The sequence below is a fragment of the Brienomyrus brachyistius genome, chromosome 19, assembly GCF_023856365.1.
Source record: "Brienomyrus brachyistius isolate T26 chromosome 19, BBRACH_0.4, whole genome shotgun sequence".
Taxonomy (NCBI): Eukaryota; Metazoa; Chordata; class Actinopteri; order Osteoglossiformes; family Mormyridae; genus Brienomyrus; species Brienomyrus brachyistius.
The window spans coordinates 3,267,903-3,282,431 of NC_064551.1; the positions used below are offsets into that span (position 1 = coordinate 3,267,903).

Consider the following 14,529-nt stretch of genomic DNA (forward strand, 5'->3'; position numbering starts at 1 on the left):
CTGAGGATAAATAAAAATACGACGACGCTCATTAACGATCACCTCGACATAGGTGTCAGGTGGACACACAGGCAGTGACAGACACCCAGGCAGCCTGTTGGGTATAGGAGTGATTTATCCTCAAATTCATAGGCAAACTGAATAGTGTACGTGGGGGGGTAAGGGGGGGGCTTGAAATGACAGCTCCTGAAAGGAAACTGCCACAAATGTGAAAAGAAGCAAGCAAACAATGCTCTCTGAAAAGCAGTATTGTTCGTTCCCGAAAGCCTTCAGCTTCTTTGACAACATGGACCAGATCAGTTTTTCCTGCACAATAATAGCAACTTAACTTCACATGTATTAAGCGAACGGCACAAACGGAACAGTCTGTAACGAATGGCCTTCAGCATGTAATGGCCTTCAGCGTCCTTTAACAAACCGAAGAGGGGAGTGGGGGGCGGCAGGAGAGAGCCAGAGGCTGTGTAGGTGGCCCACATCCAGGCAGGTTTTAATGACACCCACCTCTGCCTTCTTTATTGTTATTTAGTGATAATCTAATCTTCAGCATCTCCCCCGCTTCAGAATCCCCATTTGATTTCAACTATATCAAAGAACGTAATCGACAGGAGTTCATGAATTTCTGGATTTCCAACAGGCGAACAAGCGAGGCAGTGATAATGTAACAAACGTGTTTTTATTACATTCAAGTTAAAATACAGTACACTGAAATTGCACATGGTCACTACAGGTAGCAGCATTCAGATTGGCATAGACTAAAGTCGTAGGCACGGACGCTCAAGAGAGAAATAAGCATTGAAACCAGTGACAACTCTGCGAACATCTGAAACGTCCATACAAGTAGTTAATTTACATGTTCTGTAAACCAGACTTATACGATCCAAGGCATCCTTACGCTTGCAAAACAGCAGTTCATCCGATGGCCCCTCAAACGTTTACCAATGGTGGGTGTAACACCTAGATGTACCAGTGCCAGGGACAGCTCTCCCGTTCAGGCATCACACGACAGAGCGATGTTCCCCACACACGTAGATTGCGCTGGGACGAATGCGGCGCTTCCTGTGCCCTGGCAGCTGGGGCAGGAACTTAAAGTACTTGGGCATCAGGTCCAAGCAGGCGTCCCGGAACTTCTTGATGCGCCAGTAGTAAATGAGAGGGTTCAACGCGGACTTGAGGTAACATAACCAGAGGAGCCAGGTGCTGATTTCAAAAAAGTTGGGCCTGTAGTAGAAGGTCTGGCTGAAGGTGGAGACCAGGCTGTACGTGGCGAAGGGCGCCAAGCACACGGTGAAGACGGAGAAGAGGATGAGGATAGTGGCGAAGGCACGCGTCTTGAAGCTCATATCTATGTTCATCTGGAAAGGCCTCTGCAGACTCATGAGGCCGAGTTTGCTGGCCTGGCTGAGACAGATGCTGTCCGGGTGGCTGTGGATACGGATGGCGTTGTGGCGGATGGTATTCAGAATGCCCAAGAAGGAGCACAGCATAACCAAGAAAGGGACGATGAAGAACACCAGCACGATGATGACCACGTAGGCTTGGTAGCCTGGCTCAGTAGTATAGCCAAAAACGCACTGCGGCGCTCGGGATGGGATCTGCAGGAATGGCTCCCCCACGGCTAACGGGAAGGAGAAGCAGAAGGAGACACTCCATGAGATCCCTATCAGTGCTTTAGCCCTGTAAGGACTCAGCTTGTCTTGTTTTTGGACAATGATGAGGAACCGGTCAATGCTTATTATAAGCAGGATAGCCACCCCCTCAATGACGAAGAGCCAGAAGAACATGGCCGACACCCGACAGAAGATGTCCCCGAAGATCCAGCTGGCGGTTACCACGGTGACGAGGGCAAACGGCATGTTGAGGACGGCCAGCATCATGTCCGCAAAAGCCAGGCTGGCTAGCAGGATGTTGATGGCCGAGCGCATGGCCGAGCGCTGGTAGACCATCAGGCAGACCACCGCATTTCCAAGGAAGGCGACCAGCAGTATGGAGATGATGACGATCAAAAAGAACACCTGAAGGGGCAAGCTGAAGCCGCCCACACCGTCTAGGGGACTGAGGGCTGCCTTGCCCGTGGTCGTTATGAAAACAGAGGAAGCGTTCTCCGTCGACATGTCCGCCACGTTTCGTTGCACGCTCAGGAAGAGCCGGGACAGGTTCAGAGGTCCGACTCCCCCAGGGATGGAGGTACCGTTGGCTTCCCCTGCATCCACAGCGGGCTCGTTAGCTGAGTAAACCATCCTTCCCCGAGGCGCCCAGGCACTACCTGCAGCATCCTCACTGAAGTGCTCTCCTCCAGCACGACACCTTCTGCCGGGATCCTCTTCTGTACCCAGGTCTGCTCATCTCCGCAGATCTATGGGGGCCCTTGGAGGGAGAGAGTGAGAACAACAAGTGAAGTAACACAGAGGGGACGACCTCCTGCCGCTGCACAGGGACAGCCCCTCCACGCTGGCTTTCTGCCGACCGGCTCGCATATCCGTACACATCTAACTTCCACCTAAATTCTCCTGCCACTCTGAGCGAGCCGCTTATCGGAGGGCACAGCTAAAGATTCACGAATAAGGAAATGCTGTTATAAATTGCAGCAAACGTTAATTAAGAACATTCTGGTCAGAGGCTACTACTGCATAATTCTGTTATAGTCAGTTTAAGGACGTGATTACTCCAAATCACAAACAGTTGTCCAACATAAATGTTATGTATACTGTACACACCCAGGCATAATACACAATATTAAATAAATGCAATATTTAAAGTACGTGTATGAGATACTGGCTTATCTAATTACGCACCTCGAGTGCCTTAAAATTTCTATTTTAGCCAATAGTAAACCAAATAGCCATCTGCTAGAAGGTATTATCTGAATCTGTGATCTAATTACTCTGGAACTATTGAATTCCACTGAACACGTAGATAATTAGATTACCATCCATTTGCAGAATTCTGTGCCTAGAAAGACGTTAGTGGTTGTTTATTGCATTCACAGACGATGCAGATCGTTCAGGTCTGTGAGCGCCGGACAGCTTCATTTTGGGCACCATTTCAGGCAGAGGCCATGTATCTCACAGGTGACAGTAAAGCCTGGAGTGTAGAAAGGTGGAGCGTGAGGAGAGAGTAGAGTGTGTGTGCGTATGTGTGTGTGCATGCATGTGCGTGGATTAGGTTTATATTGCTTTGTGGGGACCAATGGTCATTCGCAATGTTATAAAAACCTGATTCTTTGACATTGTGGGGACCATTTTTAGGGTCCCCACAAAGATCTGTAAATGCAATCAAAAAATTTTTAATGCTAAAATTCTGAGCTGAACACCAAAGACAAAGTTGACATACCCAACTGATGCAATTATCACAGGAGAGAGTCCAAAAATATATTCCTAAGTTGAAGGACACCGGGCACAATTCATGGAATATGTGGGCACGCTCTTAAAGTGTGTCACAGTTAAGTGCAAGAAACACAAGTCTACAAAGTTATGGTGTGTGATGAGGGGGTGTAGAACAGAAGAGAGGAAAAAAAACATAGATCTACAAAAGGTTGACCAAGATGTCACCTGAAAGTAAAACATGTACAGGTCCCACCTCCCATCGACCATGCAAGTGCGACACAGAAAGTTGGCCTGTCATGGGTGAACCATCTTCAACATCCACCATGAGATGGACAGCAGCAACACCATCACCCCCATGGCATTTAATACGGGACCTTATATCACTTCAGAACTCCACAGACGTCGGCCATTTCAGTCACAGTGCTTCGCCATGTCGTTAAAATATCTGGCAAAGCTAAGCTGACCGTTCCCATCAATAAGGATGATAAGTACTTTTTGTATTTTAAATTCTGTTTTATCGTCTTCCTCCAACACGCACACACAATGGTGCTAAAGATTAAAATATAAGACACTCTGTGCACTAACACTCTCTACAGTGCGGGAGGCCTGGGCCGCAGTGTTAGCCTGCCCTCTCTGCCGTGACAAGCGGACAGGCTGTTTTTGGCGGGGAGCTCTGGACGGATGTACGCCTCACGCTGCGCTGAGGGAGCTTTGGGCAGACGCCAGGCGAATGCTCCTCTGGGGGCGACTTCGAGCTGCAGCAAAAAGCTTATCGCTTCTGTAAACATTAGACACTGTTGTTTTAAACCCCGCTTTCATTTGCAAAGACTGCACGGCAAATGTATACATTTTCACCTCTCACGTGTTAGGAAATAAGAGGAAAGCCACGTTGCTACCTATTTGTGGGGACCATTAATCTCTACTTATTCTAGATACATAAATTAATTACACTCTTGGAGCTCTAACTGTGCTGTTTGTTACCAGGCTGGCCTGGAAAGGAAAAATTCTTCTCTCCCCCACATGAATATCACATAAATTATGCTTTGACTGTAAGGTAGATTTTCCCCCTAATGGTTCTCTCACCATAAGGCCTACAGGCTATTAAAGTTTTATCCTGAGAACTTAGCAGCTGCAGGAGCCCCTTACGCACATGTATGCGGTTCATTCCGGGCCTCGGTGACTCAGGCAGGCGAGTCAAAACAGCGTATTGATTCAATGCATTAATTTCACAGGTGCCTTTATGCAAAGCGAGAGACAGTTGAGGAAGCAGGTCAGCCAATCCCTGGGGTTAAGGGCTTTGCTCAAGGGCCCGATGGTGACATCATCGTACTGCTAAAAGGATACGAACCATCTAGCTTTCTGGTCACAGAGCCCTGGCCCGTGGAGCCACACACTACCGATTGATAAGTAGATGATTTTCAGAGGTTTGAAAACACTAACACTACTAAAAGCCAGTACATGATAGATATAAATGTATCAAGAAAGAATATTTCTTTAGCTAATAAGACCCTTGATATCTCCAAATTAAAAGGAGTAAAGTTCTAAGAAATTCAAACATTAAAATTCGGGGATCAATAAAATATAAACTACTATTAACATACATTTCCAGTTTGAAGAATCCAAGCAGTATTATATTAGTGATTAAAACCCAGAACGGCTAAACTCTGAATAGGAGCAGGATGAGGGGCGACGGCTAAGCTGTGAAGCGTCCTGCTCTGGCACCGTTAGGACACTTGTTTACGCCGCAGGAAGGCTCTGTTTTGGAACAGTACTGAATCTGAACCTACGAAAACGATTAGCTGTCTCACCTGGTAAAATAAGACACTCCAGGTTTTTAGTCATCAATCAAGCAGCTAAATAAACCATCAGCATCCCAGACGCAAACGGTTACCCAGTAAAGCAGGATGGCAAATCTTATGTGCAAAGGGCCAGTGTGTATCTGATCACCGAAGAACTGCAACAGGGTCTTGTGATTCTATTAATCAGTCAAACTATGTATCCATTAATCGTCACACCGTCAGTCCTGTACGACGCCATCAGCGATCGCAGACACAAACAGGCCATGAACGAGACGCTTCGGTGACCGAACGAAAACAAAATGAAGGATATGGTGGAATGTAGGAGAGCACAGCAGACGTTTCAGCCCAGGCATCTTCCTCCGCATCCCACTTTTATTTTCGCAAGTCGTTAAATGCCTACATTCTCTCTCCCACAGCAGTACGGGCGACGCAGACCTTCCCCATCTGACCCTGAGTCCTTCACGAAGATGCTCATACGCTATTCCTGAATGCCGGCTAACTGAACGCCACCAGTTAATTCACCAGTAAAACACACTGGGAAATGACCGATCCTGATCCTAATGTAGCTAATCAGATTCATTCGACATTCTCACAGACAGCCAGATGCTTATTAATGAGCGTGCGTCAAAGGAATGCTGTAAATAAGTGAGCGGCATCGGCAGACACAAAGACCAGCATCGGCCTGAGGGACAACACCTCCCCCAGTGGGAACCTCAATCTGCCAGTTTGCTTCAGTGTCTGTCAAGGCTGGAAATGCAAATAGCTGAAGTATCCAAACAGTTTGAAAATTAAGTCAATATCACTCCTGAAAGTCGGGTTTCATAACGAACCAGGCACTTTGGAAGCAGGCAGTAACATTACCAATGGCGAGCAGGTTTAGAACCCAGTAAGAGGATCAACCCAAACCCAAACCCAAATATCCGGTTGGGCCCTTGAACTGCTCTTCTTGGCCAACACAACCACACGTGACAGAATGTGCTAGAAAATAACTGCATAATAAATCAGGATCCACAGACTAGCTAATCAAGCACGATACATTTCAAATCTCTGAAGTAATTCATAGTTACGAGCTAAATAAGAAAAGCCTGTTAATACTTCCTATTCTGAGACAATGTTTCAAGCTATCCGAAGGATTGTGAGGTTCCGTCAGCAGAGCTGAAACTGACATTCTCATAAAGGCGATAATGAAGACGGCCAGACCAGATAACTGACTGGAAGATGGATGGGCTGAATTAATAAAGCGATAAAACTCGAAAAAAAAAACCTGAAATAGGCTTAAAGTGCAGCACGACCCATTTCTTTGAACCGAAACCTGAAATTAAGAACACACGTGCCTTAAAATAGAACACCTCCGTTCCATTTTTCAAGTGTCAAAATTAGTTAATACCGTGTCCCAGTCTTCAGTTAATAACTAGCGCCTAGTTTATAAAGTAATTACAACTTTTCATTGCCTTATGTTACTCTTGAATACTTAATATTTTGTATTTTAAGTAAGATTCCAGTCTATAATAAGTACAATAATAAGGTTTTGGCAAATTAAAACAAATACGTCCATCCATTTTCTAACCTCTTACCCTGGTCTGGTCACAGACAGGGTACAGGGCAGAGGTACGCGCTGGACTGGGTAACAGTCCATCACAGGGCACCCACACAGTAATACACCACAGGCAGTTTAGGGATCCCAATCAGCCCGTCTCTGGACTGCAGGAGAACCCAGAGGGAACCCGTGAGAGCCCCAGGAGAACATGCCAACTGCACAGACGCAGAACGTAGGTGGTGTTTAGAGACCCAAACCTGGAGACGCTCTGGGCTTTAGAGCCACCATGTTACCTACATCAGGTACCTGCATGCAGGTATTCCGCTGGTCACAATTAGGCCGTACAGAAAAAGGAATGTTCACATTCAGAATGCTTACAACTGAATGATAAACTGCAGTAACCCAGTTCGGTAATTTTACCATCAATTTTAAAAAATAAAAAATACGCCACAGACTGCAAAAGTTCCCCCCCCCACATCTGGGGGAGACTTTGTTCACCTCACGGTTGATTAACTTCCTGATTACTTGATATGAACTATATCCTTCCTGCCTCCAGTCTTCCTGGAACAGAGAGGAAATGACACACACGTCTACAAAGGTTACCCAGGCTTATGAAATACACAACCACAGCACACGCCCTGACAGCAGCCTGTTAGGATGAGAAACGGAGATCTCCGGACAGGCACTTATGAAAACAAATGTTTAAGTTAGTAGTTAGCAGAAATGCAGACTAATACTTCAACGTGCAATATTACTGCCATCCTTTTTAAAATTTCCATGGAAAATGGCACCCTAACCGGTTAGACTTCCCAGTCACTTTTATTTACCAATTTAACACTCTCATTACACACCTGAGAGCTAACTCTTGGTGATACTTCTGTCCTAAAAATTTCTATCGATGGCTTCATTATGTGTCACTTGTAACCTTAATGCCTACATGTATGACACTACGTACAAATTCCACCCAGATAACCCCTGAGTCGAGCAGTTACACACTGCTTTGATTCAGCACGAAGCCACAATGTTGACATTTTTGATATGATCAGATGTGTTCTTACAGTTGCAGCACCAGTCAAAACCTCGTTTTCATCAGGACAACAACAAAAAACACACCATCGGGCTGTATAAATTGTTTACAAATGACACTGTTCCACTGGCATACAGGAACCGAATCGTACCCAAGCCGTACCGCAGAGAGAGACTAGTTACAGCGCAGTTCCAACTCACTTTGATTTTCCACTGCACAAGGGTCACTCCGGTAAAGGCGGCACCGGGATTGAATTGAATTTAGTGATGCTCATTGTTGACACACCACAGCACACAGTGCACAACAACAAAATGTGTTCTCTGCATTTAACTCATATGCGACATAGCAAGGGGCAGCTAATTCAGCGCCCGGGGAGCAGTGCCTTACTCAGTCAGTGCTGGTCGGGGATTTGAACCTGCAATCTTTCAATTACGAGTGCACATCCCTAACCATTAAGCCACCACTGCCTGCTTTGCCATCACTTGCGGAGTGACAGTAACGTAAAACCCGTTAACACGGGGCACACTGTGATTCACCGTGCGCTAATTTCCTAATTTTCTAGCACATCTGTGAGGATCACCATCGTTATGTTAGCCTCAGACGCTAGCGGAATTAGCATTCTCTTGTGTAAATTCACTTTACCAATCTATTTCGTTCAGCTGTTTTATAGTACTTTTTCAGCAGGTGGGTGGACATTTTCAAGTTCCGAGTTATCAGGAATGTATGTGCGATACTACCAGTAGTGAATAATATATAGAATTTGCCCTTTTTCCCTTCAGATAATCCACGTGCAGAAGTGTCCAGTCTCCAGTGTAAGTCTCAACCTTACGTCCAGTGTCTCCCTGCATCATCATCAATCACATGGTGGTGATGCAACCCGCTCGGTTTGGTCCTGCTAGCAAGTAGGGCCATGGGTACAGCTGGGGGATGGCTCACATATTTACAGTCAAATACAACCAGTCTGTGGTACGGCTTCGATCTCGGTGCCGGTGGAAAGGCGGCAAAAGAAGGGGAATGACTGAGCAGACGACACGCCCTCCGCTGCTACTCCGCCTACATCAAACAGAGACGGGCTGGGAGGAGCCGGACCAGAAAGTGAAGGCAAGTCCTCACGTGCTGGAAAAGCATCTCCGGGGTTCACCTGACGACACTGGATGAGGGAATGTCAAGAGTTTGTAAGGCTGTCAGTAAGACCCAGTGCAGAACGGTCCCTTTATGAGCTTACAAGGATGACTGTAAAGGCAGTCTTGTCATCCGGAAATGCACGAGGCATTCACTATCATTCAGGCACTATTACGATCGACTTTGCTACGTATGCAAACCAGTACAGGTGGCTAAGCCATTCTAACAGGGGTCAACGGTTAAGTTAATATGACATTTCTTTAAAACATTAAACCCATGCTGATGTATACAAACAAAAAAAACTCTAAAGTCTAGACCTTTGTCGACACTTCCACCATTTTTAAATCAGTCTGTCTTTTACACTTTGAAGAAAACTGCCATTTAGCTGTCAATTCAGGCCTGCAACCTGTGCACGTATCCTGGGCAATGAGCATGCAGATGCCACAATTACCAGTCATGCCACTGATTCTTAATCACTACATATTTATTTACTTACTGATCTATATTTGCCTTGAGTCTCCAGATCGCCATGGCAACAAGGCAACGGGCAAACATGTGATGAATCAAACAAGGTCTGCTTTAAACATCTTGGCAGACACTGAATCTGCACAGCTACCGAAGTGCGAGTCTTTGGCACGGGGTCCCACACCTGGGGGCCTATCGCCGACTCATCTACACCTCAGTCATCCTTTCTAAATTAGAGCATTTGTATTTTAAACCTGAGATTCAGAGCTGTGATATCTTATCAAGTACTTTAGCAAAGGCAGACTATAATTAGAAATATTTTTTGTAATTGACTTGCAGTTCGTATGAATATTGTTTTTTTCGTGGCTGATTTAGCTCCCTTACACAGAGGGTCTAGCCTGATTGATGTGCGTGGAAGCTGTCCGCATCGCAGCGATTGTCAAACCAGACAACCATATGCAATTTTATGCCATCGAGATACAAAGCAGTGGAATTGTGAGCACAGGAGACACATGAGTCATATGTTTAGACAGCTAAGATCAAATCGCCTCGCGATCAGATCATCTTTAGTCCAGATTTCCCAGGCCTGCTCTTACAGGAAGGGGCTTACAAAAAATATTACCGTTTCTATGTTTAGAGCCTTTTCAGGCAACTAATAATTGAAAACGGCCACCTCATTATTCTCCTCTGATCAAAGGAAATATCTAACATCAGACTCAATGCTGCCACCCATTAGATTACACTTTAAAGTACAGACTGACCGTTTATTAATTGCTATTTCTGTAAGCCCATCCTGTTCTTTGGGACTGGAGAGGGAGGGGGACGCCGTTATTAACCGTCTCTGCAGTGATTTATCTCGTTACAATCTGTGTTACAATTCAGAATGGATGTTGTCACGGTATCCAGCACAGTCTAAATTAATTAAGTCAACAAAAAAAAATTGACAATAACAGGGACATTTCCTTCTTTCTTTTTCCTCACATAATATACGACATGAAAATTAAGCAAATCCTAAATTATCAATGCAAATGCGCCTCAAACCGACGGATGGCCACTGCCTACCTGACCCAACACACCCTGAGAATTGGACTTATGTTTATAAAGTTCCTAAGCGATAAAACACACTTTCTATGTTTTAAATAAAAACTGTTGCTGTCGAAAATATATTTGATATCATTTAAACGAATCCGGGGAAGAATCGAGGTTTGCACATTATATAATTTTGGTGTAAAATATTACATAGGGATGAAAGAAAAATATGGAAGTATTTTAAATGAAAATGTCAGGTCTCAAAAAAATGTACATATAACATTAACGATGAAAGTACGTTGTGCTATCCATTGATTAAAATATTTCTAAATACAACTGTACATAGTGTTCGCTGAGCGCGTAGAGTAACCTCTGATCTACCCCGTCGATGCCTGTATTAATAATCTATACAACACCCCATGCAAATAAATATCCTCCAGTGATTAATAAACTATGTTTCCATTGCATTGCTTTCCGTAAATGACAAAGACAAGCGTGTCACGGTACACTGCTATCAGAGCCGGCGTGCAAAAACTACCTAAAATAATTATAACCTGCAAGAATATTCCAAGTACCATGTGATATCCGGACAACACTGATAAATGTGAAATGGGATTACCTTTATTTTCTTCTGCCTGACCTGGAGGCCGTGGTTAGTAGACAACTGGTCTATTAGCTAAAACACTGGGAACCGGAATCCACACAAGGCATTTCATTTTCCAGTACCGCAGCTCCTGGATACATTATCTAACGTACCTGATGTGCTTTTCCTGGTTTGTGAAGCTTCTGCGGCATCGATTCTCATGTTATTAATGCAGAATGCATTGTGACTGCATTGCATGCATCTACAGAGCTACCGTCCTAAAATATTTAGAGAGTCAATTTCCACACGTTTAAGATCAAACGTGACTGTAATCTCTGGTGCCTCCTTTCCTACTTTTCTCACTAGCATCTTTTTTGATTTGCAATTTAAAAAAGAAAAAAGTTTAATCAAATGCCATGTTTGGGTGAAGAGTAGATATACAGACTGCGATGCATTTGCCTGTATTTTGACTGAAAAGCTCCGCTTCTAAATAGAATATATCTCACAATACTTCGGAAGCGAAAGATGAGATTCGTAGGAAGCAGCGCGATCTCTCCGTGGTGGGGGGTGGGAGGGACAATACAACAATCACGGCCAGGCTCTTCGTTGACAGACAGGCGCGTCATCCAATCATATTCGCCATCGGTCCCGTCGAAACGCTGGATTCGATTGGCACGCCGATTAAAAGCAAACAGATTCGTCCCCCTTTCCATGTTTGGTTGTGGAAGTTGCCGACACACGTGTAATGCTGCTAATCGCAAGGTTTACTGGTTAAAGTGGTATCAAGATGTGCGTCTCTTCAGATAATCCGGGAGATAAAAATAGGCCGATTAAAATCTGAACGTTTCGTTCCCAAACGGAAATTAATTTGCTGGCATTACTGGAGAGGCACGAGAGACGGCTGTATCGTAAGAATTTAGTGCCAGTTTGTCCTGACCCACCTGGGAAGGTTCAGATTTTAATAAAATAATAATAAAAAACGATGAATTTTTTTTTTCCGGGGACTGAATGACCCCGCTTTCATAGTATATACCGTATATGAACATATCTACATACGCAAAGACATCCAGGTCATCAACCTGTCCACACATGGACAAATGTGTCCCTGGCTAAATACTTTGAGGAAAATCTACGAAGGCTGTGTTTGTAAAGACCACGTCCATGGAAGGAACTGCATTTTGATCAAAACGTCCACCAGAATACGTCTTAGTGACTCCTAAACCACACTGGGCGATTTATCGATATGACGGCCCGAACCGCATATTGCTGGATTATAGCAGAAAACCGGAGGACCTGAAGGAAACCCACTCAACATAACGAGAACAAGCACTGGAGGCTACAGAGCAATCCAATGTGCTACCTCAGTTAAAATAACCTTATTTAATTGTTTAGTATTGAACTAAATATATTGCTGCTTGATCTGTATTTTTTATATCAAAATAAGTGACATTACACACAACATTGTGATCATTGAAGTAACCGTGATAAATGTAATTTATAATTTATTCAAATCAAGTCAGACATCACCCAAACACATATCCAAGAGGACAGCATACCTTCAAAGATAGTATTTCAGTCATACTGTAATTTCCACCCAGACACAAATTTCAATATTTTTCCTCACAAATACTATAAAGGAACCAAAGGTGGCAATATACAGCAAAAGTAACAAATTTAAATACAGAAAAAGGTGCAGGATAGTGTGAAGATCGGGAATCTTACAAGGTAATGTCGCTAGCCTTCTTTTATCCGTGTCATGCCCTCTGACTTGGGTGGAATAATTTTAACATCAAATGGAACAAAAAATTCTAGAAGTCCCTTGGTATCCTTTAAGTCTAAAGAGTACTCTTGTGCTAATTTCTCTGGTGTCCAGGTTTTGGGAGAGTTTTTGTGCTGGTTGAGTACATTCAGGGCTTCCACGATGGACAGCTTGCCTTTTGGGACATCTTTGACATCTGTCATGAAGCCATAGGGGTCTCCAGGCAGGCTGAACTTCAGCGGCCTGCGTACCTCTGCGTCCATTCTATTGGGCCGTAAGTCCTGGAGAAATTCATAGCAGAGGCTGGGCAGACATTTTTGCTTCGTTTCACCATATAAGCAACCAGTGCATCATGCTAAATACTTAAATAACTAAATACCAAGTTCATGAATAACTGACTCAACATCTGGGTGAGTTTTTAACATGGCGTACCACCTTCAGGTCTACAAGAAGGAGTAATGGTCTGGAATCCTCAACCTTACGTGGTGGCTAGTTTAATATTTAGCTTACAGCTAAATGACAATGACACCCTGTCTGTATTATCAATAGATGCATGTGTTTTAGTTAAATTATAAAGTATGAATAAGACTATATAAATCTGACAAATACCATTCAAGGCATGATGGAGCAGTGGTGGCCTACTGGTTAGGGAAGTACCTTTGTAATCAAAATATTGCCAGTTCAAATCCCCAATAAGCCAATGTATGTTCTGAGGTACCCTGAGCAAGACACCACCCCCAAGCACTGCTCCCCGGGCGCTGAATTAGCTGCCCCTACAATTTAATATAGATTAAATGCAGAGGACACATTTCATTGTTGTGAGCTGTGGTGTCAACAACAATAACTTTTCACTTCACTTAAATTGCACCAAATACCCCGCACCACTCCACACATACGTATGACTTTGACGTTCTGACTCTTTTTGCGTATCTGATTACCTGTACTGGTGGCTCCCTGGACTCCACATACACAGACTTCAGCAGGTTGAGTAAGGGGTCGTTTTTCTTGTGGATAGAGTCGCTGAACTCTGATGCTGAAATGTGAACGACAATTATGTCAACGGCGAAGGAGGGGAAGTTTACCTATTTCCACTGTGGCCAATTTTGGTATAAACATATAAACAAAAACATATAAACAATGTTGTTGCTAAAATGGTTAAAAGATTAATTCGACTTAATGCCTGTCGCGGTTTACTGCTCAAGGATGGCAGTTGCTTTACGTCTTACCACGAATGTCAAAGCGAACGACACAGAAATACCGCTGCAGCAACCGAGCGCCCTCCAAAAGCTACCAGACGATAGTTATTTTACTAACACTTCTTCGATTAATAATCACCAAGTCTGCCTATTTAAAAAAAAAACTCATTCGAAATCACATGACATTTTTAAAGGCAAAGCCATAAGCTAAATTACAAGGATGTGATATGTATATGAACTTTGAATATGTAAGTAATATGAACTTACTTTCATTGTTTTTGAAGGAAGAATGTCGTGGGGCAGCTAAGGGTTTGACTTTACCAATTTCTCTGTGAACTCGGTTTTCCAAGTTAAAATTTCTAAACACCCGTGTTATTCGTGACCCCATGATTTCCTTCGTTAGATTCAAACCTCCTCCGTGAATCTTTATGGTCACCATTCATACTTGTGTACGGGGTTCCGTAAGGCTCAAACTTCCTAACAGTGATAACGCCTGTTTTAGAGCGGCCCCTAGTGTACAGGAGGACTTTCGAATTCTTACAGAAGTGCGAGCATAAATAGATATTATGTTTAACTACCAAAAATGATACATCTATATATGTATAGAGATATATAATAAATATATAAAGTCTTGAGACAAATTATCGAAAGTGAACGGGTATAGTCTGATGCGATATGAAATAACATTA

At 43.8% G+C, this 14,529-nt stretch overlaps 2 protein-coding genes across 8 annotated transcripts; both read right to left on the reverse strand.

Annotated features, from left to right (window-relative positions):
- Positions 1-654: 654 nt before the first annotated feature.
- On the reverse strand, positions 655-11,469 carry gpr63 (G protein-coupled receptor 63). 7 transcript variants are annotated; one of them, XM_048986387.1, is made up of 3 exons: positions 11,059-11,469; positions 2,927-3,081; positions 655-2,364 (listed from the first exon to the last, which is right to left on the reverse strand). In XM_048986387.1, the coding sequence occupies exon 3, from the start codon at positions 2,235-2,237 to the stop codon at positions 996-998; it is 1,242 nt and encodes a 413-aa protein (XP_048842344.1). In that variant the 5' UTR covers positions 2,238-2,364; positions 2,927-3,081; positions 11,059-11,469; the 3' UTR covers positions 655-995. The 7 variants fall into 7 exon arrangements, with proteins under 7 accessions (XP_048842344.1, XP_048842343.1, XP_048842347.1 ...); XM_048986386.1 differs by having other exon boundaries at positions 10,922-11,469; XM_048986390.1 differs by lacking the exon at positions 2,927-3,081 and having other exon boundaries at positions 655-2,200; positions 2,264-2,364; positions 11,059-11,468.
- Positions 11,470-12,370: 901 nt separating this feature from the next.
- On the reverse strand, positions 12,371-14,317 carry ndufaf4 (NADH:ubiquinone oxidoreductase complex assembly factor 4). Its single transcript, XM_048986395.1, has 3 exons — positions 14,108-14,317; positions 13,583-13,677; positions 12,371-12,925 (listed from the first exon to the last, which is right to left on the reverse strand). Exons 1-3 carry the CDS (start codon positions 14,277-14,279, stop codon positions 12,620-12,622), a joined length of 573 nt encoding a protein of 190 aa, XP_048842352.1. The 5' UTR covers positions 14,280-14,317; the 3' UTR covers positions 12,371-12,619.
- Positions 14,318-14,529: the final 212 nt, after the last annotated feature.

Excerpts from the sequence above, each read along its gene's own strand:
- gpr63 (XM_048986384.1), bottom strand. The coding sequence starts at position 2,237 with ATGGTTTACTCAGCTAACGAGCCCGCTGTGGATGCAGGGGAAGCCAAC.
- ndufaf4 (XM_048986395.1), bottom strand. The coding sequence starts at position 14,279 with ATGGTGACCATAAAGATTCACGGAGGAGGTTTGAATCTAACGAAGGAA. Across the intron at positions 13,678-14,107 it reads TTCCTTCAAAAACAATGAAA|CATCAGAGTTCAGCGACTCT; the intron begins GTAAGTTCATAT and ends TTCACATTTCAG. Across the intron at positions 12,926-13,582 it reads CCAGGGAGCCACCAGTACAG|GACTTACGGCCCAATAGAAT; the intron begins GTAATCAGATAC and ends GAATTTCTCCAG.